This window comes from Lithobates pipiens, unplaced genomic scaffold (genome assembly GCF_037356315.1).
Source record: "Lithobates pipiens isolate NorthernLeopardFrog02 unplaced genomic scaffold, aLitPip1_a1.2 Scaffold_23, whole genome shotgun sequence".
NCBI lineage: Eukaryota > Metazoa > Chordata > Amphibia > Anura > Ranidae > Lithobates > Lithobates pipiens.
In genome coordinates, this window is record NW_027507785.1 from 190,114,159 (window position 1) to 190,140,931 (window position 26,773).

The following is a 26,773-nucleotide window of genomic DNA, read 5'->3' on the forward strand; positions in this document are numbered from 1 at the left end:
GGACCTTATCTTTTTGACCTTGTGGGAGACAGGATTCCAGGTCTGACTCCCACCTGGCTCCCACAACGAGACACTGTATTCTGGCGGATCCGGCGGGTGTAGTATCTCTTCAATAATGTTTAGGACCTGTATCCCCCTTAGCGGTTTAGGCAGCATTCTGAGAAAACCCTGCAGTTGAGTGTATCTCCATTGGTCTAGGAACGTAAGTGGCTTGGGGCCCAGAATATCTGTCAAAGACTTAGGAGTATTAGCTCGGAGAACATGATGCAGAAGCAGGGGTCTTCCTGGAGACCATGTCTTGAATCCGGGGTCTAACAGACCAGGTAGAAAGTAGTTGTGGTCGAGAAGTGGTAACAGGGGGGAAGCATAAGTCCATGAGAATTTCTTATGCAAAGCGTCTCATATGTCTAGTGTGGAGGCTGTCACTGAGGAGGTGGTTGGGGCGAGGTGCCTGTAAGAGCGCGGCAGCCAAGGTGTAACTGCAAGATCTGTTTTGCTAAGGGCGTGTTCAAGGCTCACCCAAAGTTTGGAGTTGGCTGCATATTTCCAGTCTGAGATTCTAGACAAAATGACAGCATTATAGTAAGTCTTAATTTGGCAGGGCCAGTCCCCCAGAGAGCTTGGAGCGAAAAAGTACGTCTCTAGCTACTCTGGGATGGCTGTTTTGCCGAATGAAGCGAGAGACCATGGCCTGTAATAAAAAGAAAAACCCTATAGGCACACCCAGTGGGATCATTTGAAAGAAAAAGAGAACTCTAGGGAGAATGTTCATTTTGACTATATTCACTTTACCCAACCAGGAGTGTGGTAGTGTGCTCCACCTTCGTAGGTCTGTGCGAATGTTGTTCAATAATGGGATATAGTTATGTTTAAAGAGCGATTGGATGTTGGACGTGAGGTGTATCCCTAAGTACTTCATGGTGCGGTGGACCCATCTAAAGGGGAAGAGGGGTTTTAAACTGTCCACTTCTCTTGTGGGCAGGTTGATATTCAGGATTTCAGATTTAGAGAGATTCATTTTAAAGTTGGATAGTGTCTGGAAAGTGGAGAACGCCGACATCAAGTTAGGGAGCGATACCCGGGGCTGTTGGACAAAGAATAGAATATCGTCTGCGTACGCCGCATATTTATGTGTTTTGTTACCTACTCGAATGCCATGTATGTTTATATTGTGTCTTATGGTCACCACGAAGGGTTCCAGGGTAAGAGCGAACAGCAGGGGGGAAAGAGGGCAGCCCTGCCGGGTCCCGTTAAACAGTTGAAATGAGTCACTCAGGGTGCCATTTATGCGGATTTGCGCCGTGGGAGTGGAGTAAAGGGAGATAATGCGATAGTACATTTTGGGACCGAGTCCGAAGTTGCGGAGGGTCAGTTTTAGGTATTCCCAGTCCACCCTGTCAAACGCTTTTTCAGCATCCATGGATACAAGTATGGTGGACTGCGCAGACCTTTTTGCATATTGTATGAGAGATATCGCCCGGAGAGAGTTGTCCTTGGCTTCTCTGTGCAGTATAAAACCCGTTTGGTCTGTAGAGACCCAGCCGGGGATAAGGGGTAGCAGTCTGTTAGCCATTACCAGTAAGGTCTTTGCCCGCTTTAGGGATTACTGAAATGTGGGCTGTAAGGGATTCTGGGCGCCGTCCTGAGGTCTGTGAAATTGAGTTGGCGTAAGCCGTTAGGTGGGGCAGGAGAACGTCACTAAATGTTTTGTAGTAGAGGATAGTGTAGCCGTCTGGTCCGGGTGCATTGCCCATCGGTGTATGCTTTAGAGCCGTCTGGATTTCCTCAACTAAGAGTTCCGACTCAAGCTCCTTAAGAGCCGAATCTGAAAGTTTGGGCAATTTAGCATCCTTTAGGTATGCGAGCATGAGGCTACGTCTCTCTTTTATAGTCAGGGACGGGGTGTCGCATTGCACATTATACAGGTCTGCATAATACTCTCTGAAGGCTTTAGCGATGTGGGGGGTTGTGTGGACTAAGTTGCCGTTGGATAGCTTTATCTTGGGAATAAACAATCTAGTCTGCTTTTCTTTAAGTGATTTTGCTAACTGTCTGCTAGGTTTGGGAGTAGTGTTGAAATTTTCTGGTGGTGTCGATATTAAGAAGAGTTTTTAGTTCTTCTCTTTTTAGCGTGAGTGCCTCTAGGTAGGAAGAGTGTAGGGTTAGTTTATGTTGTCTATCGAGATCTTCTATCTGGTGTAAGACCTGCTCAAGTTGTTGACCATGCTCCTTTTTTTTCCTTGCCCCTAGCTCAATGAGTTGGCCTCTCATGGTAGCCTTGTGAGCTTCCCATACAATAGCTGGAGAAGTCTCAGAAGGTTTGTTATCTGTAAAATATTGTGAGATAAGGGAGGTTAGCAGAGCGACGTCTGCTTGGGGAGTTAGGAGAGAGTCGTTCAGTTTCCAATTGCTGGAGCGATGGGCTAAAGTGAGCATGGTCATGCACATCGACACAGGGGCGTGATCCGACAGTCGCAGTACCTATGTTTGCGGATTGTAATAAGGGGAGGTGGTGGTGGTCTAGGAATATATTGTCTATGCAGTAGTAGGACTGATGGGTCTTTGAGTAGTGGGAGAAGTCTTTTTCTTTTAGGTGGAGGAAACGCCAAACATCATCAACTGTCGCTCCATAAGTCTTTTTGACATGGGAAAGGCGTTTAAATGAGATATTAGAGCGGCCGTGCGATGTATCCATGATGGGATCTAGGGGCATATTTATATCTCCTGCTAGTATAAGTAAGCCCTCAGCGAAGTGCGATAGATCAGTGAGAATTTGGGAGAGGAATGTAGGTTGATTGTGGTTTGGACAGTAAACGTTTGCTAAGGTACATTGGGTGTTACCTAGAAAGCCTTTTAAAAAGAGGACGCGGCCATGGTCATCTGCTTGCATAGCTGAAAGGCGAAAGGGTACACTTCCACTAAAACCTATGGCCACTCCTTTAGCCTTATTCGTATCTGAGAGACTATAATACCACTGGGGAAAATAAGGCGAGGTCAGTTTGACCTGCGTAGTGTGGGTTAAATGCGTTTCTTGGAGAAATACAATGGAGGAGGCAAGAGCCCATAATTCCCATGTAATTTGATGTCGTTTAGCCGCTACATTTAGACCCCTAACATTATAGGAGGTAACTTTGAGCATGGCCATTATGATAGTGGATTGCGACCCTTAAGCTTACCTAGCCTTGCATGCCAGCCTTGAGGGAGGAAGTGAGGTGGGAGAGAAGCGGAAGGTTGCAGAGTGGGTGAAAGAGAAAGAAGAACAGAAATAACAATTACGTCCAACTGGACACAAGTGGGAGATCGTATCACGTCACGCAGAAATCTGCAGTGTTCCCCGTGGGGGGGGCGCCATCCTGACCTCCAAAAGGAAGACAGATGGGTAAATTCGAGGGCAGCCCATGCTCCTCAACCCCAGAAGGAGAGGTGGGGGGGGGGCGTGCCGAATAAAAGGCACATAGGAGCAATACGCTCCACCAGCATTCAACTGTGCGTTAAATAAAATATAGGAGAAAACCTTTATGCTCCAACGTTAAACTATGAACTGCTATAGAACAAATAGAACAAATATTCTCTTACGGCCAAGGCACTTCACATTAAGCTAAACATTAAGCTAAACATTTTGCAGGTATACATAACCTTTCCGAGGATCAGTCCGGATGTGGGGTCGTCTATTGGGACCCAGAACATGGACCCAGAGGGTAAACCTTTCAGGATTCCGACAGTGCTGAGAGGCTAAGAACTCCACTCTTTGGGTTTGCTGTCTTTTGAGCAGATCCTGATGCGGCGGGGCCTGCAATTAAAAGAGAAAAATAGCCGGAGAAGCGAGAGAACAACATTTAGGCACGGTCATCCGATGTTCATCTACGTTGTTGTGTAGAGCTTGGCGCAGAAGGGCGCTGCTTTTTAGAAGGGGACTGTTGCCATTGGGAGTCCTGAATACGAGGATCTTGCCAGCTCGGGAGTTCCATCGTCGGCACATTAAGGTCTTTCAGAAATTGTGCCAGATCCTCAGGGAACCGGAGGGTGTGGGAGCGGCCATTTTTGATGGCAATGAGACATGCCGGGAAACCCCATCTATAGGTTACTCCATTGGAGCGTAGATGTTCCAATGGAGTAACTTGTGCTTGTCGTCAGTCTAAAGTTTCCTTAGATAGATCAGTGAAAATATTGAGAATCGTGCCGTCAAAATCTATGTATGGGGTGTTCCTTAGCTTGACCATAATGGCGTTTTTGTCCGTAAAGTAGTGTAGACGACATATAACGGCTCTGAGTTAAGGTTGCGGGGCCTGAGGGCTCGATGAACCCGGTCGAAGGGCAGAGGATCGGTAGGTGGCTTTCCCAATATTGTGTTAAATATTCAGCGGATCGACGGTTCCAGATCGTTGTCACCGGTTGCTTCAGGTAGACCTCTAATGCGCAAGTTGTTCCTACGGTTCCTATTCTCGAGATCCTCGAGCTTGTACAAGGAGGCGCGGTGAGCAAGAGGTCCTAACAGCATGATGATGCAGGTGAGCTATCTCTACGAGAGGTTGCTAGGGAAGAGGGAGATGCTCCGTGTTTCGTGGACCTGGCGCGACTGCTACCCGTGCTGGTTCTGTCAGCAGCCAGATAACGCTGAATGGAACCGGTGGCGGCTTGGTTAGTTCCCGCTGCTTTGGGTTTCTTGGCCAATGTAGAGCGGGTTGCGGGCGTTCTTCCTGGCATATTCAGAGCTTCGGAGCCGAATGCTGGATGGAGCGTCTCTCAATTACATTCTCACATCGTCATAAACATGTTGCATGATGGGGGTTGCTGCATAACGGAGGCCTTGTGGTTGCGGACGACCGGTTTGGCTGCGTGCCACAGCCCCCTGTACCTCTGCTTTTAGCTAAAAGGTCCGCTGGCTTCCAGGGGGGTGTAGGCCGCAACGTACTGACCGCAGTCCTGCAGAGCCACTGAACCCTGAAAAAATTCACCACTGGGCCTGATCAGTAGAGGGGGGAGTTCAGGGCAGCTATTATATTTGGGTGAAGATAGGGATTGTCCACTGCGGGAGGTCAGGCTGTTCTCGGAGCGCCTCCGTGGGCAACAGCCACAGGAAAGGCTGGGGATCCTTAGGCCTGACTAGGCCGCACCGGACCGGAGCTGGCCGCGGTCTTTCCGGGCGATGTTAAAACCCCAAATTGCCTCTAGGGTGACCCGGGCCAAGTGATGTGTGGCGGGGGGACGGATGGAAGTCCCTTACCTTCCCTGGTGGCTCTTTGCAGCGGTCTCCAGGAGGCCTCAGGGAGGCAAGATGGTGGCGGCCTGTGGAAGTCCCCGCCGGAGCTCTGCGGGAGGCTGCTGGTACAGTGCCCGGAAAATATTCCTCTGGGGAGATGCAGGAGACCTCGCTGGGTCCGAGGATGTGTCTCCCGTGGAGTAGGAGACCTCGCTGGGTCAGAGGATGTTTCTCCCGTGGAGTTTTTGGTGCCGATAAAGTGCGGATGGCGGCGGATTGCTCCATGGATATCAGGAGCTGGTAGCAAACACCGCATCTGCAGGAGTTAAAGTGGGTGTTGTGTGCCTCCAGCACAGTATACACCTGTACCTACCCTTTATTGCTGGCATTTTCTAATATAGGCATCTGCAGGAGTTTGTGGGTGTTGTGTGCCTCCAGCACAGCACAGGTATACACCTGTATCTACCCTTGACCTATGCATCTAGTAATACACCCCTTCCCATAAACCTTCCATTTTCCTACCCCTTACCTTTTTTACCTTTCCCCTTTCCCTTACCCCCAATAAATAGACCACACTGGAGTTTGGAGTATAAAATAGCCACAGCAGCCTTTATTTTAACCAATCTTCAACCAAAATAAAATAAATAACTTTATTACTCTAAGAGAACAATACTGTATTGCAACAGCAATTACAACTCCCAGCCATTTGGTCTTTGACGGTACCTCAGTTCTCCTTTTAACTTTACCCGTTTTACCAATACACTGCGGGACCAAATTTTCACCATACCAGGCCTCCGGCCGTTTATCAGCCCGGAGACAACCCACTTTCCCGTAGTGCCACCAAACCCGTATCCCAGCCTACCCTTCCGCTGGGATACACCAAAAGGGGGCACATACCACATATGAGCCCCCCCCCCCCCACTTCCATCACCTCAGTTTCAAAGACCAAAGGCACTGCCACAGCCCGCAAGGATGACCCCCTTAGCCTTAAGGGCCCCTCCACACCCGCAGAGCTTGCTCAATCCCATCCTGCACCCCCAGGGCCCAAAGGTCGGTCCCCACAGCCGTGAGATGCACGCCATCCCCCCGAAGGTACATGCCCACATTCACCTCCAACTCCGTGTGCCTTGCCACCAACCCACCATTCCTCTTTATAAACCTCCCCAAGGCCTTGTTCACCTTTATCCTGGCCTTATTGAGCCTGACTACCGATCTGGCCGTACGCCATGCAGTCCGTGCCACGATGTTGGACCAGACCAGTACCATATCAGGAAAATCCCTGCGAAGCATCAAAAAATCCCTTTTGACATCCGCAACAAGATCCCTGGTTGACCGGACCCCCAAGTCATTGCCCCCCACATGTAGTACTAACACATCCGAGGGCCTATCCAGTCCGGCATACCGATGAATTTCCGGCACAACCCTGTTCCATTTCATCCCAGGGATCCCCAACCACCGTATACACGCTTCCCTACGAGAAATCCCCAGCTGCCTCCCTTCCGGCCTGACATCCGCTCTCCTGGCACCCCAAAAAACGTAGGAGTGTCCTAATATCCAGACGAGGCGTTCGTGACCTCCTTCTGAAATGACAAAATGAAATACTAAAACAACTGAGTAACCTCCTTCTGTATCCTTACGGCCAACCAAACCCGTGCACCTCCCCGTGCACCACACTCAGCAAACACCCCCCTGCAACCCTTCCGAGCCGCCACTTACACCAAATGCGGCCTCACGTAGGACTTAAACCGCCTTGATTCCCATCTCCCAATTCTCTTGACCGCTGCCTCATCCAACCCACATTTGGAAGCTTCTGTGGCCGCCCCAATGCGGAAGGAGTGGGAGGCAAACTGCGAGCCATCAAAACCCCCGGCCCGTAGACCTTTCCGGAACACGGCCACAAATTGAAATTTAGATAAAAAGGTCCCATCCTCGTGCATCAACAAAGGACCCTCCCCCCGAGGTCTACTTCCCATAAATTCTGAAACCGCCCGCACCGGGCATAACCCCAAACCTGGCAGCGCGAATAGCCATATTTCCACCCCTCTGCCACCTTGATCCGTTTTCGATCTACGCAGCCTCAATCGCACCCTATCCGCCCGCAGTGCCACATCCTGCCCCAACAGACCTCCCCCAACTGTCTTCGCCGGACTCACCAATTCCCCCACCCGAAAGGCCCCAAAAAAGGCCAATGAAAATGCAGTGCAAAACAACTGTGCCTCATAACATGAAGCACATTGTTCCCCCAATTGGTCGCAAATGACCTGTAAAACATGAAATGTCACAGTTCTTCTCATATCCTTGCGAGGATTGCCCCTGCAGTACCCCTTGAGAGCCTGCTTCACCCAAAACCCTTACGTGAAATCCTCATCACCGCGCAATTTAAACCAAAAGGCCAAAGCCGCTAACTTCCGCTCAATAGAAGCAACCGACCCCAAGCGCTCCATAACCCTGGAAATGAAATTCACCACGCCCTCCCAGCTCGACGTCAAACGATGTGTACGACACCGTGCAGGCTTCGGGATCAATGGCATCGTTCACCGAACCCCCTCTGGGAAAGGAAAGGTGGTGAATAAGCCGGAACTTGTTAGGTTCCTTCTTAGGCACCACACCCAACGGAGACACCACTAAATCCGGCAACGGTTGCTCCACGAAGGGGCCACACATTCTCCCCAATGCCACCTCCTTCGCCAATTTTTCGCTAACCACCCCTTGATTCCTCAAGGCCGACCGCAAGTTCTTTGCCATCGGAGGAACCACCTCCAAAGAGCACGGAATCCTAAAACCCACTGTGAACCCTTCCCCCAACACCCGCGTAGCCCCCCTGTCCGGATACCTACTTAGGAAAGGCCACATCTTTTCCACTCTCACCGGGGTTATCCCTCTTGAACCCAGGCTCGCCGGCACGCTTGCCTTTCTTAAAACAACGGGAGAGCGAGTGACCACCCCGCACCCTGAACACTTGTGTCGAAAACGACAGGACCCTCCGAACTTGCAGGACCCTTCGTTAAACTGCCAGCACACCCCCAATTTTTTCCCGGCCAGAAGTCCAGAGGCGGAAGTTCCCCCGCCCCCCCTTGAAAAAACTGTTGAGGAGCCCTCGCCGATCAAGTGCATCCAGAGGCTTATATCCTTGTGGTCCCACCGAATATCAGGACGCACGGCCCTCCTCTGCCTAAACTGCTCGTCATAACGCAGCCATGCTGTACCCTCATACACCCTATGCGCTTCCCCAATGGCATCCATATAACAAAACAGAGCCGAGCAGTGCTCCGGCGCAGTCTCCCCAATCACGCTCGCCAATATGGCAAACGCTTGCAGCCAATTAGGAAAAGTCCTCGGTATTAGACGATACCTCCTCATCATCCTTCTTAGAACTATCTGGTTTGACCCGATCCAAATTAAATTTCTCCAGGGGAAGTAGCGAAAATATCTCCACATACTCACCCTTCTTTATCTTGTCCCTCACTTCCTGCTTGAGATGCGCCCCCAAGGGTCCCTCGTAACAGACATACACCTCGCACCTAGCAGTGTCAGCCACCCGCGCTGCAGCCTCCTTCAACGTCTTTTCCTCCCCCGAGCTCATTCCAGTCACCGGCACCCCCGCCCCTTGTCCCGAACGTACCTCCACCACTGCGGTCTCAGACGCCGGCCCCGGAGCCACTTGCAGTGCACCCTGCGCCTGCAACCCGGTACTCACCTGTAGCGGGTCCATCCCCATTCCTGCTTCCACCCCCGGCAGAGCCCCCACCTCTCGTGACACCCCCCCCACTCGCGGGGAACCCAACCCCGCCCCTGTCCCCAGGTCCCCAACCCAGGGCGCAACCTGCGGTGCCCCCCGGTAGCACCATCCGCAAAGCGTTGGATCAAATCCTTCAAACCCCCCAGCAACGCTTGTAACGACTCCTGCGGCACCTCCTCCCCCAACCCAGCTTCCTTACGGCCCCCCTCGGAACCCCCAACTTCCCCATCCAGGACAGCCCCCAATGCCTCCTGTAAAACATTAGAAGATAATGGTAACCTCTTACCTGGCTGCCTGGGTCTGCTCCCTTCAGCCGTCACTCCGGATGCTCCCGCCGCCTCCTCACGACCGTGGACCTCCTCCTCTGAACCTGACAGTTCACCTTCTGAGCGCACATCTGCCATGGATAGCATAGGCGTGGATAACCCTCCGGTCGCCGGGCGGCCTGGGGGCGTGTCTGTGTTGCTAGTCGTCGCTCCGCCATCGCCTTAGGCCAGTCCCTCCGCCATTCCACTGTGCAAGGCACCCGCACCGTGTCCCCGTGCGGGCCCCGCAGGCCTGCCTCTTTGTTCCCTCATGGCTCCACTTCCTGCCCTCACCGGCCTCCCAGCAGTGTCTGGTAGCTCCCGCGCAGGCGTGACACTACCTCTCCGCCGTCGGGTCTCCCCCAGCGGTGACAACACTGCCGTGGCCGGGGGAACCGTTCTCCTTCCGTCTCCTGTCCGCGCCGGTGGGGAGGGGGTGTCCTCAGTCCGCAAACCCCCACTCTCCGAGCCCCGCCCTGGAAGAGGATTCCGCCCGGACCCCCCTTGTGCGCCTGCTGAAGCCTGTTTGGGTGGGGGGGCGGCGGGTACGCTATCGGGCTCCTAGGAAGGCGCAGGGCTCTGGTAGATGGGCCAGGTGAGAAGCGCTCTGGTGGTCTGGACCGCCGAGCGCGCGGTGTGGAATCCCCCCCACAGCAGGCCCCCCCGCCGCCTCCCGCGTGATAGCAGTCACCTGAGACTGCAGCCATTCAGTTCCCCTCATTGCAGCCGCCGCACGTAGCCTCACCATCAAATCCGCTATGTCCGCCATGCCGCTCAATCCCTTACACTGTTGACAGTCAGCCGGTCACCGACCCCCCGCACTGCTCACCAACTCCCGCACCGCTCACAACTTCCCGCTCCGGCCCCCACTCCATCCGCACAGTCACAGCAGCGTGTCTCTCCAACTTCCAAACCTTGTGACCCACGCTTGCCGCTCGACTCCTCCCCCCGTTTAAATAGTGTTCCGCCCCCTTTCTTACTGGCTCTCATCTCCGCCCCTCCACTTCATCCTTAATTTTAACCCTACAGGGGTTTTACTTTGCATCCGTCATGCCAGCCCTGCACCTACGTCCTTGACTTCGTTTCCGTGCTTCCCTTTATTGCTGGTGTTCTTTAATACAGGCATCTGCAGGTGTTAGTGGGTGGTGTTTGCCTCCAGCACAGTATACACCTGTATTTACCCTGTATTGCTGCTGTTCTCTAAAATAGGCATCTGCAGGAGTTAGTGGGTGTTGTGTGCCTCCAGCACAGCACAGGGATACACCTGTATCTACCCTTTATTGCTGGTGTGCTCTAGTACAGACATCTGCAGGAGTTAAAGTGGGTGTTGTGTGCCTCCGGCACAGTATACACCTGTATCTACACTTTATTGCTGGTGTTCGCTAATATAGGCATCTGCAGCCTTTACAGTGGGTGTTGTGTGCCTCCAGCACAATATACACTACCAAATTGCTGGATTTCCCACCTCCCCGCAGGGCATTACTATGTCTGGAAGGCCAACAAGGAGAGGCAGACAGTCAGTCACAAGCCAATAAAAGAGGGCAAGCAGACTCTGTGTCTACAGACAACAGTGCTGGTTGAGGACACGGTGCATTGTCATCAGCACATGGCCATGGGACACGCTTGTCCTTATTTTCGGTAGCTGGACGTGTTGAGCCACATCATGCCGAAGACTTGGTAGAGTGGATGACCAAGCCCTCCTCATCCTCCTCATCTTCTCTCACCCAGGCTCAGGGTACAAGCAAAGCAGCTGCCAACGTGTCCTCTCCCCTCTTCTCAATGTCATCAGTCACTCCTTCCCTAGACCCACCATGTTCTCCTGAGGAGTCCCCCAAACTGTTTGAGCACAGTGTTGGGTACATGCTCCAGGAGGATGCCCAGCGTTTGGATGGCTCTGATGATGATATCCAGCTAAAGGAAGGCAGTAGCGTGAGCGCAGGGAGAGGGGATGCTCAAGAAGAACAGCAATCTGGCAGTCATGTTCCACCAGCTGCAGCATACTGCCAGGTTTGCTCAAGTGATGAAGAGGGAAGGGATGATGAGGTCATTGACTCCATGTGGGTGCCTGATAGGAGAGAGGAGGAGGAGGCACATATCCAACGAGGTAGGATGCCCTCTGGGGGCCAGCTTAGGGGCAGCACACTGGCTGAATCGCACCACAGAGCACTGCCTGTGCAGGGCGCTGCCTCTGCGCGTTATTCCAAAAGTTCTTTGGTGTGGGCCTTTTTTGAGACCAGTGCATCAGATCACACCGCTGCTATTTGCAACATATCTCTCAAGCGTATCTCATGTGGCCAAAACATCAGCCGCTTGGGCACCACATGTTTGACCAGACATATGTTGACCTGCCATGCAGCTCGTTGTCAAGCGTACCTTAAAGACCCACAGCAAAGAACAAAGCGGCCCTCTCCTTGCTCCTCATCAGCTGGGATCTCCAACCCCACTAGACCTTCAGTCCTCTCTGAAACCTGCACTGAGAGGAACAAAGGTGTAGAATTAGGTGTGTCATGGCCAAGTACTTGCAGCACTCTGCTAGCAGTACACCCATGTCCGATTGTAGCAGGCAAATTTCCCTGCCCCAGCTGCTGGACCGTCGAAAGAAGTTCACTCCCAGCCATCCACATGCCCAGCGGTTGAATGCTAGCTTGGCTAAATTGCTAGCAATTCAACTGCTTTTGTTGAATATTCATATATTTTTTTCTATCTTTACCATTTTATACACCGTTTCTTTGAAGAGGTATCCTTACCCTGTTTATTGTTTGTTTTTTTGAGTAGTAGCGCGAAGACCCGTTTTCACCAATTCAACTGCTGCCTTTTCAGTTGGTAGACTCGGCCCCCTTCCGTGAGTTTGTGCAATGTGCGGTTCCTCAGTGGCAGGTCCCCAAGCGCCACTTTTTCTCACGGAAGGCGATTCCGGCTCTCTACCGGCATGTGGAAGGCAATGTCCATGCCTCACTGGACAAGGCAGACAGTGGTAAGGTGCATATTACCGCTGACTCATGGTCCAGCAGGCATGGAAAGGGGCGTTACCTATATTTCACGGCCCATTGGGTCACACTTCTGGCAGCTGGGAAGGATGCAGGACAAGGTGGAGTAGTGTTGGAGGTTGTTCTGCCACCACACCTCCAGAATGCTACTACTGGTTGTGACCCACCTCTCTCCTCTACCCCCTCCTCTTCTTCTTCCTCCATGGCCTCTTCCAGTGCTCTGTCCTCGGAACCAGCGGTGCTCCGTAGGCGTTCAAGGGGCTACGCAAGTATGCAGGCAAAGAGATGCCATGCCGTGCTAGTTTGTTTGGGGGACAGGAGCCACACTGGGGCAGATATTTTCTCAGCTCTGCAGGGGCAGGCCGAGAGGTGGTTGAAGCCATGCCAGCTTAAGCCAGGAATGGTGGTTTGTGACAATGGCACCAACCTCCTCTCCACCCTCCGACAGGGACAACTGACCCATGTGCCCTGTGTGACTCACATCCTTAACCTGGTAGTGCAGCAGTTCTTGGGCAGGTACCTGGGCTTACAGGGTGTCCTGAGACAGGCCAGGAAAGTCTGTGTGCATTTCCGCTGATCATTTAATACCAGTGCTCGGCTGGCTGAGCTCCAAAAGGAGTTGAACCTGCCCAAGAACCGCCTTATTTGTGACATGCCCACCAGGTGGAACTCAACGTTGGCCATGCTGCAGTGGCTGCACATGCAGCAGAGAGCCATCAATGAGTACCTGTGCGACTACGGCACCAGGACAGGGTCAGGGGAGCTCTTTTTTTTTCACCACGCCAGTGGGGCATGATCAGGGATGCATGCACTTTCCTGTCACCATTTGAGGAGGCCACGAGGCTGGTGAGCAGTTACAGTGCATGCATCAGTGACACTGTGCCTCTGGTCTACCTGCTGGAGCATACGCTGCATGGAATAATGGACAGGGCACTTGAGGCAGAACAGAGACAGGAAGAGGAGGACTCCCTTGCCTCTCAAGGCCCCCTTTATCCAGACAGTGTTCCTGCTGTCCCACCCATCACACAGGAAGAGGAGGAGGAGGATTGTGTCAGCATGGAGGTGGAGGCTGGCACTCAGCATCAGCAGCAGTCTTTTAGGGATGATTTACAGTCCCAAGAAACCTGTGGACTTCTACATGGCTGGGCGGAGGTGGCTGCGGATCATGTTGTCCTTAGTGACCCAAAGGACTCCGGACCGAATACCTCAGCTAACCTACGCTGCATGGCCTCCCTGATCCTGCAAAGCCTGCGGAAGGATCCTCCTATTCTTCAGATCAAGGAGAAAGACCATTACTGGCTGGCCACTCTCCTTGATCCATGGTTCAAGGGTAAGGTTGCGGACCTTATCTTGCCATCACAGAGGGAGCAGAGGATGAGACATCTTAGGGAGGCCTTGCAGAAAGGTCTGTGCAACGCGTTCCCAGAGACTGGGAGGTTACAAACTCCTGGTCCTGGACAACGTTTTGCTGAGGCTTCGGTCAGTCACAGAAGGAGCAGTGGAGAAGGTGGCCATCTGACCGATGCATTCAGACAATTTTTTAGTCCGCAGCCCCAAGGTATGATCGGTTCCAGCAACCATCACCAGCGTCTGATTTACATGGTGCAGGAATACCTAGGGGCAAGGTCAGACTCGGACACCTTTCCCACCGAAAATCCTCTGGCTTACTGGGTCTTGAGGACAGATCACTGGCCAGAGCTTGCACAGTATGCAATTGAGCTACTGGCCTGTCCTGCGTAACCGATCACAGGGTGCACCTGTCCACCGACTCGGTTGATCGACTGACCTTCATAAAGATGAATCAGTCTTGGATCACCACCAGCTACCAAGCACCTGAAGCTGATGTAACCGAATATTTTTTTTTTTTTGAAATGTCACATCCCTTCAAGACTGCCTATGCTGATGCTGAGTGACTGTCCTGTTATGTTGACTAACTATCCTCTTCCTCAATGATCCTGCTGATATCTTGGAAGAACATTTTTGGTACTGGGTGATGCCACCAGCCCAATTTTTCAGCCCCTGTTTAACAGGGGCATGTAATACAATTTCTGATGCAATGCTTTGCAGCAGGGCTCATTCCTGCACTCCAACTACAGTATATGGAAGAGGTTGCAGTGTTGTGGCACTAGCACCAGTGCCTAAGGCCCAATTTTTCAGCCTCTGTTTAACAGGGGCATGTAATTCCAATTTTTGATGCAATGCTTTGCAGCAGGGCTCATTCCTACACTCCCACTAGAGTATCTGGGAGAGGTTGCAGTGGCGTGGCACCAGCAAGCAGTGCCTAAGGCTCAATTTTTCAGCCCCTATTTAACAAGGGCATGTAATTACAATTCTTGATATAATATTTCACAGCAGGGCCTGTTCCTGTGCCCACCGAGAGTAACTGTGAGAACTTAGTGTTTTGGCAGCAGCACCACCACCACAACCACCAAAGGCCCAATTTTTCTACCACTGTTCAACAATGGCATGTAATTACAATTCTTGATATAATCGTTCACAGCAGGACGCTCCAGCGCCCACCAAGAGTCACTTTGAGGGCTTACAGTGTTGTGGCAACACAAACACCTTAGGCCCCCATTTTCTGCAGAGCATATAGGGCAGGCCCCTACTTTCAAACATCCAACTTACAAGCGTCTCCTACTTGCAAACGGAACGAGACAACAGGAAGTGAGAAGAAAAAAGACGGACGGCAAAACAAATCATACAGGGGTGATAACCCTTCTCTATGTTTTCCAAAAAGCTGAAAAAAGATTTTTTGATTGGAGCTACACTTTAAAAATGTACCAGTTCAAAATTACAAACAGATTGTTTGCACCGCCTGTATACTGCTGTTCTGAGTATATAGGGCCTGGGGGCCCCACGCTTTTCCTTTTTTTAATTTGGGTACGGGGGTTCCTCTTAATATCTGTACAAGACCCAAGGGGGCTGGTAATGGGCAGGGGAGGCTACCCATGCCATTTTTCTCAATGATTTTCATCCGTATTGCCGGAACCAGATATTACATTAAAACCGCAAGCTGTTTTAAATGACTTTTTTTTCCATGAAATGTCATTTTGTGCAGGAACTGTTCTAAACACGGAAACACTTCACTTCACGCACTTCACAGGCATACAATAGACACCCCCCAGGCACGATATTTAAAGGAATATTTCACTTTTTTTTCACTTTAATCGTCATTAAAATCAGTACTCCCAAAAAAACGTCCTTTTTTAAAAAAAAAATTGGCATTGACCCATGTCCCCTGGGGCAGGAGCCGGGTCCCCAAGCCTTTTTTAGGACAATATCTTGCATATTAGCCATTAAAATTAGCACTTTTTATTTCGAACGTTCCAGTCCCATAGACTTCAACGGGGTTCTAAAGTTAACACAAATTTTCGGTCCATTCGAAAGTTCTGATGCAAAACGAACCGGGGGGTGTTTGGCTCATCCCTACTGAAGAGCACGTCTGTCTCTTGAGATATCAGTTGTATTCAGATTTCCAAGGATGTAATGGTTGGGGCCTGATTCTTTGTCCAGTGAGAGCAGCAAGTGCATCCAAGAAAGCCAAAAAAGGAAAACTAATGCAGGCATCACAGCTAAGAATTTATAAGCTGCAATATAATGTTTTGCTTTTGGGTTTAATACTGCTCTAAAGAATTATATGTTCATTCATTTGTAAGAAATGTATTGGCTTTAAGGGAGAGTGGGTGGAATGTATATACAGCACACTTATATTGAAAATGTGGATTTGATATGAGGATGTTTGAGGTCCAGGATGCAATATAGCATTTTTTTTTAATGAAAATATAAAGGGCATAAAAATTCAATACATATGCAGAGCAATTCCTACACTTTCAGATCATGTGATGGTACGTATTTTACAAAGGATTGCGGTTTGTGCTACATACTATATATAGGTATCTAATTCACACATAACTCACCTTCATAATGCCTTCCATGTGTTGAATTTGTCTTTTCGTTATATGTTTTTTAGGTAATCCATGTGGAAAGCCTAAAGAAATATTAAATGGAGTAGCTGAAGATGGTAGAAGAGAATACAAACATCGTGAACGAGCTGCCTACGTATGTGATGAGGGGTATAGGTTGTCTCAATCTGAACCTGCAGCATGCGATCATGGAAAATGGAGTGCAGTTCCACAGTGTATATGTAAGTAATACATATTCTGATTTCTGCAAAGACAAGAACATTTTAGATGTACTGTGTATAACAAGCATTGGACTCAGATGAGCAAACTTCTTTAACCAGTTCCCGACTGGCGCGTGCCGATGTACGTCGGTAGAATGGCATGGCTGGGCAAATGGGCGTACCTGTACGTCCCTTTAAATTTGCCGCTGTGCCATCGGGTGCGTGCCGGCCAGGACCTCCAAGAGTCAGGTCGCGGGTACCGCGTACTCTATGTCCGTGGGAATACCCACGATCATCTAACGGGAGGAAGAACTGGGAGATGCTAATGTAAACAAGCATCTCCCCGTTCTGCCTAGTGACAGGACACTGATTGTCTGATCCCTGTGATTGGGAGCCGAGATCAGTGATGTGTCACATGTAGCCACGCCCCCCACAGTTATAAACACACCCCAGGACACACATAATCCTTACCCTGCCCCCTAGTGGTTAACCCCTTCACTGCCAGTGTCATTTACACAGGAACCAGTGTATTTGTATAGCACTGATTGCTGTATGTATGTATTTTTGGGACAATGGTCCCAAAAATGTGTCAAAAATGTCTGATGTGTCCGTCATAATTTCACAGTCATGATAAAAATCGCTGATCGCCACTATTACTAGTAAAAAAAAAAATATTAATAAAAATGCCATAAAACTATCCCATATTTTGTAAATGGTAAGCTTTTGCGAAAACCAATCAAATGCTTATAGTTTTTTTCTTTTTACCAAAAATATGTAGAAGAATATGTATCAGCCTAAACTGAGTAAAAAAATAGTTTTTTTATATATTTTTGAGGGATATTTATTTTAGCAAAATGTAAAAAATTTGTTTTTTTTAAAAAATTGTTGCTCTTTTTTGTTTATAGCGCAAAAAATAAAAACTGCAGGGGTAATCAAATACCACCAAAAGAAAGCTCTATTTTTGGGAAAAAGGATGTCAGTTTTGTTTGGGAGCCACGTCGCACGACCGCCCAATTGTCAGTTAAAGCGACGCAGTGCCGAATCGCAAAAAGTGCTCTGGTCAGGAAGGGGGTAAATCTTCCGGGGCTGAAGCAGTTAATATTCCTGCTGAAAATAATTTTGATCATTTTTGCTTTAGGATAATCTACCACAATTTCTCAAATGTGGGCTTGCATACTGTGTTTTTGGAAAATCTAAGAAAAAAAAAATTATATTAGGTTCCTACTTTTTTTTTTTTTGCTTATTTCTGAGCTAAATTTTTGTGAAAAAATATTTTCTAGGGAAAAACACCAAAGATCTAATTTACCTGTAATAATGTACATCCCATGTCCTGCAGACTGATATTTCCTGTAGAAATCCTCCCTCACTAGGGTCTTGTCTTCAAATAAGTTTTTCATTCTTTAAAAAGAATGCAAGGAATTGTAAACTACCACCTTTATATACATATGGATTCATTGTAATTATGCCTAGATGTACCAACACCATTTGGGAAAATTGTTGACATATTTACTGTAATTTTCTTTTCCTGAATTCTCCTATCGGCTCCTCTCAGCACTCCAGGTATACTTCTAACTTAAAAAAACTAAAATTGGGCCCTTTACCCAAGCTTTGCAATTAAATTGTGGGGAAATCCTAGGCTATGAGGAGGAATCAGGAAAGGAAAATTACACTAAATATCTCAACTAGGGATGAGCTTCGTGTTCGAGTCGAACGTACGTTCGACTCGAACATTGGCTGTTCGTCCGTTCGGCGAAATCCGAACACTTGGTCCGTTCGTGTCAAAATTCGCGTGGCGCTCACGGCCCACAATGCACTGCGATGGCGCAGTGCATTGCTGGCTCATGATTGGCCAAGCATGCACTGTGACCCCGCATGCTTGGCCAATCGCAGCGCCAGCAGCAAGGAGAGCCATGATTGGCCACAGGCAGGATGCCTGTGGCCAATCATAGCTCAGGCTGTGTAGTGCACGCCCCACACTATATAAGGCCGCCATTGAGGTGGCCTCGTGTAGTATGTTGGCATCTGAAGCAGTGGGTGTTCTGTGTACCTTCAACACAGTACACACCAATCGTTTTTGGCTGATTTCCTATCTTGCTGTTGTGTAGTGGTTATTGTCTGTGCCCTGACCGCAGTATACACCACTATATTCACCTCACCTGTATAGCTAGTGATCTATCTTTAATAATAGAGCTTGCAGTCAGTAGTGTTAGGAGATAGTGCATGCTGTCTGCGTGCTCTGTACCCAGTACATACCGCTATAATCCACCTACATAGCTGTTCTCTATTTGAGCCCAATTGCCATCTGCAGGAGTTATTGGAAGTTGTGTGTGCCTCCAGCACAGCACAGTATACATCTGTATATACCCCTTTATCTCTGCTGTTTTCTGGTTATTGTCTGCGTGCCCTGACCACAGTATACACCGCGATCTTCACCTCACCTATATAGCTAGTGATCTATCTTTAATAATGGAGCTTGCAGTCAGTAGTGTTAGGAGATAGTGCGTGCTGTCGGCGTGCTCTGTACCCAGTACATACCGCTATAATCCACCTACATAGCTGTTCTCTATTTGAGCCCAATTGCCATCTGCAGGAGTTATTGGAAGTTGTGTGTGCCTCCAGCACAGCACAGTATACATTTGTATATACCCCTTTATCTCTGGTGTTCTATAAAAAAGGCATCTGCAGGAGTTAGTGGGTGTTGTGTGCCTCCAGCACAATATAAACTACCCAACTGCTGTTTTACCCAACTCCCTTCAGGCCATTACCATGTCTGGAAGGCCAGCAAGGAGAGGCAGACAGGCGCGAGCCGATAAAAGAGGGCAAGCAGGCTCTGTGTCTAGAGACAACAGTGCTGGTCGTGGACGCGGTGCATTGTCATCAGCACGTGGCCATGGGACATGCTTGTCCTTCTTTTCGGCAGCTGGACATGTTGAACCGCAACATGCCAACGACTTGGTAGAGTGGATGACCAAGCCCTCTTCATCCTCCTCATCCTCTCTCACCCAGTCTCAGGGTAGTAGCAAAGCAGCTGCCAACGCATCGTCTTCCCTCCTCTCAATGTCATCATCAGTGACTCCTTCCCTAGACCCACCACGTCCTCCTGAGGAGTCTCCTGAACTCTTTGAGCACAGTGTTGGGTACATGCTCCAGGAGGATGCCCAGTGTTTGGTGGGCTCTGATGATGACACTCAGCTAGAGGAAGGCAGTAGCGTGAGCGCAGAGAGAGGGGATGCTCAAGAAGGACAGCAATCTGGCAGTCATGTTCCACAAGCTGCAGCATACTGCCAGGTTTGCTACAGCGATGAAGAGGGAGGGGATGATGAGGGCACTGACTCCACGTGGGTGCCTGGAAGGAGGGAGGAGGAGGAGGAGGAGGAGGCACATGTCCAACGAGGCAGGATGCCCTCCGGGGGCCAGCTTAGGGGCAGCACACCGACTGAATCACACCGCAGAGCTCCGCCTGTGCAGGGCGCTGCCTCTGCGCGTTATTCTAAAAGTTCTTTGGTGTGGGCCTTTTTTGAGACGAGTGCATCAGATCGCACCGCTGCTATTTTCAACATATGTCTCAAGCGTATCTCACGTGGCCAAAACATCAGCCGCTTGGGCACCACATGCTTGACCAGACATATGTTGACCTGCCATGCAGCTAGTTGGCAAGCGTACCTCAAAGACCCACACCAAAGAACAAAGCGGACCTCTCCTTGCTCCTCATCAGCTGGCATCTCCAACCCCACTAGACCTTCAGTCCTCTCTGAAACCTGCTCTGAGAGGAATGAAGGTGTAGAATTAGGTGTGTCACAGCCAAGTGCTTCCGGGAACTCTGCTAGTGGTACACCCACGTCCGATTATAGCAGGCAAATGTCCCTGCCCCAGCTGCTGGACCGGCGGAAGAAGTTTACTCCCAGCCATCCACATGCCCAGCGGTTGAATGCTAGCTTGGCTAAATTGCTAGCACTTCAACTGCTGCCTTTTCAGTTGGTAGACTCGGCCCCCTTCCATGAGTTTGTACAATGTGCGGTTCCTCAGTGGCAGGTCCCCAAACGCCACTTTTTCTCAAGGAAGGCGATTCCGGCTCTCTACCGGCATGTGGAAGGCAATGTCCTTGCCTCGCTGGACAGGGCGGTCAGCGGTAAGGTGCATATTACCGCTGACTCATGGTCCAGCAGGCATGGACAGGGACGTTACCTGTCTTTCACGGCCCATTGGGTCACTCTTCTGGCTGCTGGGAAGGATGCAGGACAAGGTGGAGTAGTGTTGGAGGTTGTTCCGCCACCACGCCTCCAAAATGCTACTATTGGTTGTGACACACCTCTCTCCTCCACCCCCTCCTCTTCTTCTTGCTCCATGGCCTCTTCCAGTGCTCTGTCCTCAGAACCAGCGGTGCTCCGTAGGCATTCCAGGGGCTACGCAAGTACGCAGGCAAAACGATGCCATGCCGTGCTTGCGCTGGTTTGTTTGGGGGACAGGAGCCACACTGGGGCGGATGTTTTGTCAGCTCTGCAGGGGCAGGCCGAGAGGTGGTTGACGCCATGCCAGCTTAAGCCAGGAATGGTGTTTTGCGACAATGGCACCAACCTCCGCTCCGCCCTCCGACAGGGACAACTGACCCATGTGCCCTGTGTAGCTCACGTCCTTAACCCGGTGGTGCAGCGGTTCTTGGGCAGGTACCCCGGCTTACAGGATGTCCTGAAGCAGGCCAGGAAAGTCTGTGTGCATTTCCGCCGATCATTTAATGCCTGTGCTCGGCTGGCTGAGCTCCAAAAGGAGTTGAACCTGCCCAAGAACCGCCTTATATGTGACATGCCCACCAGATGGAACTCAACATTGGCCATGCTGCAGCGGCTGCACACGCAGCAGAGGGCCATCAATGAGTACCTGTGCGACTACGGCACTAGGACAGGGTCAGGGGAGCTTGGTTTTTTCTCACTACGCCAGTGGGGCATGATCAGGGATGCATGCACTGTCCTGTCACCGTTTGAGGAGGCCACAAGGATGGTGAGCAGTGACAGTGCATGCATCAGTGACACTGTACCTCTTGTCCACCTCTTGGAGCATACGCTGCGTGGAATAATGGACAGGGCACTTGAGGCAGAACAGAGGCAGGAAGAGGAGGACTTCCTTGCCTCTCAAGGCCCCCTTTATCCAGACAGTGTTCCTGCTGTGCCACCCATCACACAGGAAGAGGATGAGGAGGAGGAAGAGGAGGAGGAGGATGATTGTGTCAGCATGGAGGTGGAGGCTGGCACTCAGCATCAGCATCAGCAGCAGCAGCAGCAGTCTTATAGGGATGATTTACAGTCCCAAGAAACACGTGGACTTGTACGTGGCTGGGAGGAGGTAGCTGCGGATCATGTTGTCCTTAGTGACCCAGAGGACTCCGGACCGAATGCCTCAGCTAACCTACGCTGCATGGCCTCCCTGATCCTGCAAAGCCTGCGGAAGGATCCTCGTATTCTTCGGATCAAGGAGAGGGACCATTACTGGCTGGCCACTCTCCTCGATCCACGGTACAAGGGTAAGGTTGCCGACCTTATCTTGCCATCGCAGAGGGAGCAGAGGATGAGACATCTCCGGGAGGCCTTGCAGAAAGGTCTATGCAACGCGTTCCCAGAGACTGGGAGGTTACAAACTCCTGGTCCTGGACAACGTGTTGCTGAGGCATCGGTCAGAAGGAGCGGTGGAGAAGGTGGCCGTCTGACTGATGCTTTCAGACAATTTTTTAGTCCGCAGCCCCAAGGTATGATTGGTTCCAGCACCCATCGCCAGCGTCTGATTTACATGGTGCAGGAATACCTAGGGGCAAGGTCAGACTTGGACACCTTTCCCACCGAAAATCCTCTGGCTTACTGGGTCTTGAGGATGGATCACTGGCCAGAGCTTGCACAGTATGCAATTGAGCTACTGGCCTGTCCTGCATCCAGCGTTCTTTCGGAACGCACCTTCAGTGCTGCTGGTGGCTTTGTTACCGATCACAGGGTGCGCCTGTCCACCGAATCAGTTGATCGACTGACCTTCATCAAGATGAATCAGTCTTGGATCACCCACAGCTACCAAGCACCTGAAGCTGATGTAACCGAATAATTTTTTTTGAAATACCACATCCCTTCAAGACTGCCTATGCTGATGCTGAGTGACTGTCCTGTTATGTTGTTTGTCTATCCTCTTCCTCCTCCGCTGATATGTTGGAAGAACATTTTTGGTTCAGGGTGATGCCAGCAGCCCAATTTTTCTGCCCCTGTTTAGCAAGGGTGTTTAATTACAATTTTTGATGCAATCCTTTGCAGCAGGGCTAATTCCTGCAATAAAACTAGAGTATATGGCAGAGGTTGCAGTGTGGTGGCACCAGCACCAGTGCCTAAGGCCCAATTTTTCTGCCCCTGTTTAACAGGGGTGTTTAAGTACAATTTTTGATGCAATGCTTTGCAGCAGGGCTAATTCCTGCAATAAAACTAGAGTATATGGCAGAGGTTGCAGTGTGGCACCAGCACCAGTGCCTAAGGCCCAATTTTTCTGCCCCTGTTTAACAGGGGCGTTTAAGTACAATTTTTGATGCAATGCTTTGCAGCAGGGCTAATTCCTGCAATAAAACTAGAGTATATGGCAGAGGTTGCAGTGTGGTGGCACCAGCACCAGTGCCTAAGGCCCAATTTTTCTGCCCCTGTTTAACAGGGGCGTTTAAGTATAATTTTTGATGCAATGCTTTGCAGCAGGGCTAATTCCTGCAATAAAACTAGAGTATATGGCAGAGGTTGCAGTGTGGTGGCACCAGCACCAGTGCCTAAGCCCCAATTTTTCTGCCCCTGTTTAACAGGGGCGTTTAAGTACAATTTTTGATGCAATGCTTTGCAGCAGGGCTAATTCCTGCAATAAAACTAGAGTATATGGCAGAGGTTGCAGTGTGGCACCAGCACCAGTGCCTAAGGCCCAATTTTTCTGCCCCTGTTTAACAGGGGCGTTTAAGTACGATTTTTGATGCAATGCTTTGCAGCAGGGCTAATTCCTGCAATAAAACTAGAGTATATGGCAGAGGTTGCAGTGTGGTGGCACCAGCACCAGTGCCTAAGGCCCAATTTTTCTGCCCCTGTTTAACAGGGGCGTTTAAGTATAATTTTTGATGCAATGCTTGGCAGCAGGGCTAATTCCTGCAATAAAACTAGAGTATATGGCAGAGGTTGCAGTATGGTGGCACCAGCAGCAGTGCCTAAGGCCAAATTTTTCTGCCCCTGTTTAACAGGGACATGTAATTACAATTCTTGATATAATATTTCACAGGAGGGCCCCTTCCTGTGCCCACCCAGAGTAACGGTGAGGACTTATAGTGTTGCGGCACCAGCACCACAACCACCAAAGGTCAATTTTTCTACCACTGTTCAACAATGGCATGTAATTACAATTCTTGATATAATCGTTCACAGCAGGGCGCTCCAGCGCCCACCAAGAGTCACTTTGAGGGCTTACAATGTTGTGGCAAAACCAACACCTTGTTCCGCCATTTCTGCAGAGCATATAGGGCAGGCCCCTACTTTCAAACATCCAACTTACAAACATCTCCTACTTGCAAACGCAAGGAGACAGCAGCAAGTGAGATGAAAAAAGATGGACGACAAAACAAATTATACAGGGGTGATAACCCTTCCCTATGTTTTCCAAAAAGCTTAAAAATAGTTTTTTTGACTGGAGCTACACTTTAAAAATGTACCAGTTGAAAATTACAAACAGATTCAACTTAACACAACAAACCTACACAGTCCCTGTCTTGTTTGCACCGCCTGTATACTGCTGTTCTGAGTATATAGGGCCTGGGGGCCACACGCATTTCCTTTTTTTAATATGGGTACAGGGTTCCCCTAATATGCGTACAAGACCCAAATAGGCTGGTAATGGGCAGGGAGGGCTACCCATGCCATTTTTCTGAATGATTTTCAACCATATTGCAAGAACCAGATATAACATTAAAACCGCAAGCAGTTTTAAATGGTGTTATTTCCGTTTAATGTCATTTTGTGCAGGGACTGTTCTAAACACGAGAAACACGTGGCACTTCACAGGCATACTACAGACACCCCCCAAGCACCATATTTAAAGGAATATTTCACTTTTTTTTTACTTTAATCGTCAGTAAAATCAGTGCTCCCGCCAAAACGGCCATTTTTAAAAACATTTTAGGCATTGACCCATGTCCCCTGGGGCAGGAGCCAGGTCCCCAAACCCTTTTTAGGACAGTATCTTGCATATTAGCCGTTAAAATTAGCACTTTCCATTTCGAACGTTCGAGTCCCATAGACTTCAATGGGGTTCTAACGTTCGTAACGAACGTGGGGTCCGTTCGAAAGTTCTGGTGCGAACCGAACCGGGGGGTGTTCGGCTCATCCCTAATCTCAACGATTTTGCCAATTTTTGGACCTCCTCATGTCAGCTTACATGACAAAAGTGGGGCATAAGAAACACACAAAAACGGTTGAAAATGAATTTAATGGTTTAAAGCTGTAGAAATGACTATAGAATCAAATGTCTCTGATGCAGCAAAGCAAACATTATCTGTAATAATGAATGAAGGTATTTACCATGCAACAACAAGCCATTTTGCAGACTTCCTCCACTGAAACCTTTGCATAAGATGCGCACAAGGGGAAAATTGGGAACAAAGAAAAGCAGAGAAAACTGGCGGTACATGGAGCAGATGGAAAGGGAGAACCAAACCTAGAATCGGAAACAAGGGAGAGCAGGGGCAGGACAGCAGGATACAGGGTATAGCATACAGGGCAGAAGCAGAAACAAAATAACAGCTAGTAGTATCGGGCAGCAAGAAAAACCCTTGATCAAGAGGCACTAATAGGGGTGGATCTAAATATCCTCCTATCAGCCAGAATCAGGTGGAAACTGATTACTGGGAACTGCTAGGAGACACCCGCTGGTGGACACTGGAACTACAACCCTCCACCCATGGGAAAAAAGAGTACCACCAACAGGTGATCCAGGTCCTGATAACCCATTTCCTTGTCATGACTGATAATATGGAAACCTGCACCTTTTAATTAATTTTATACCATGCCATTATATTATTCGTTTGTCAGAAATCTAGAATGTTCAACACTGACAGAGAAAGCAAGTTTTAGTGTTTCTAAGCCCCTGTACACACGGTCGGAGAGTTCCACCACCAAATCCGTCAGATTTTGCCCGTCGGATCTTGTCTGAAACTGTTGCATACACACGGTCAGACGAAGTTGGCAAAAAATCCGATCTTTCAGAACGTGATGACATAATTTCGTTATGATGGGACTACATTCAGGCTAGTAGCCAATAGCTTTGATGTAGGAATTTGATCTGAGCATGCGTGGCACTTGGTCCGATCAAAATTCTCTACACATGATCGGAGTATGTCCGACCGGCCCAGTTGGTCGGGAAATATTTCCAACATGTTGGAAAATTGGGTCCGACGGATATTCCGACGGAATCAGTCCGATGCATACCACACACAGTCGGATTATCCGACGACACGGTCCGATAGGACACATTCCGACGGATTCTCCGACCGTGTGTACAAGGGCTTAGAAGACTTCTGTATGAAGGATTTCTAAATACAATGGCAATGATAGTTGGTAGATTTTTGAGATTCTATCAATGCTTCAACGACATTATCAGATAATGTTACTGGAAAACTCAAACTTCTCCATTCAACTTCAGGCCATTAAGTTTAATCTCTTAAAGCGGGAGTCCGCCGGGACTCCGCGTTTTTTTTTTTTTTTTAAAGTCAGCAGCTACAAATACTGCAGCTGCTGACTTTTAAAATGGTGACACTTACCTGTCCAGCGCGCCCGCGATGTCGGCACCCGAAGCCGATCTCTAGATCGACACTCGGGTGCTGCCTCCGCCATCTTGGGTATGGGAATCAGGAAATGGAGCCTTTCGGCTTCATTTCCCGGTTCCCTACTGCGCATGCGCGAGCCGCGCGGCGCAATCCGGATGGTCCCCGCTGCCTCTGGGAACTGTGTGTTTCCCAGCAGGCAGCGGGGCACTTGCGCAAAGGGGCGGGCACTTGCGGAAAGGGGCGTAATCTACGCCCCTTTCCGCAGACAGCTATCCCGGAAGTGGGTGCAGTTACCTGGATTATCCAGGTAACTGCACCCCCCTCCCCCCTGAAAGGTGCCAATTGTGGCGCCGGAGGGGGGGGGATTCCGATGAGCGGAGGTCCATTTTAGGGTGGACCTCCGCTTTAAGAATAGCCATGTCCTGCATTAAGAGATCCCAACATTACGATAGCAGAATCAGGAGCTTCAGCTTCATTCTCCCTAACAGGGCAAACTGTGGTCTTTTCTGCCAATCAGAGATTCGCCATCTCCTGCTGGATTTTAGGTAGGAGTTGGAGAATTGGTGGGAATCAGTGGAAAAATATAACCCAGACAAATCTAAGGCTTC

The 26,773-nt window shown here is 49.8% G+C and overlaps 1 protein-coding gene across 4 annotated transcripts in view; it reads left to right on the top strand.

The window, feature by feature from the left end:
* LOC143928076 (coagulation factor XIII B chain-like) overlaps nt 1–26,773 on the top strand; it is a 1,173,165-nt gene that overhangs the window by 767,825 nt on the left and 378,567 nt on the right. For all 4 annotated transcript variants that reach the window (XM_077452688.1, XM_077452689.1, XM_077452690.1 and 1 more), the window contains one exon: nt 16,205–16,378. In XM_077452688.1, the coding sequence (XP_077308814.1) occupies nt 16,205–16,378 (174 nt within the window). The remainder of the gene's footprint in view (nt 1–16,204; nt 16,379–26,773) is intronic.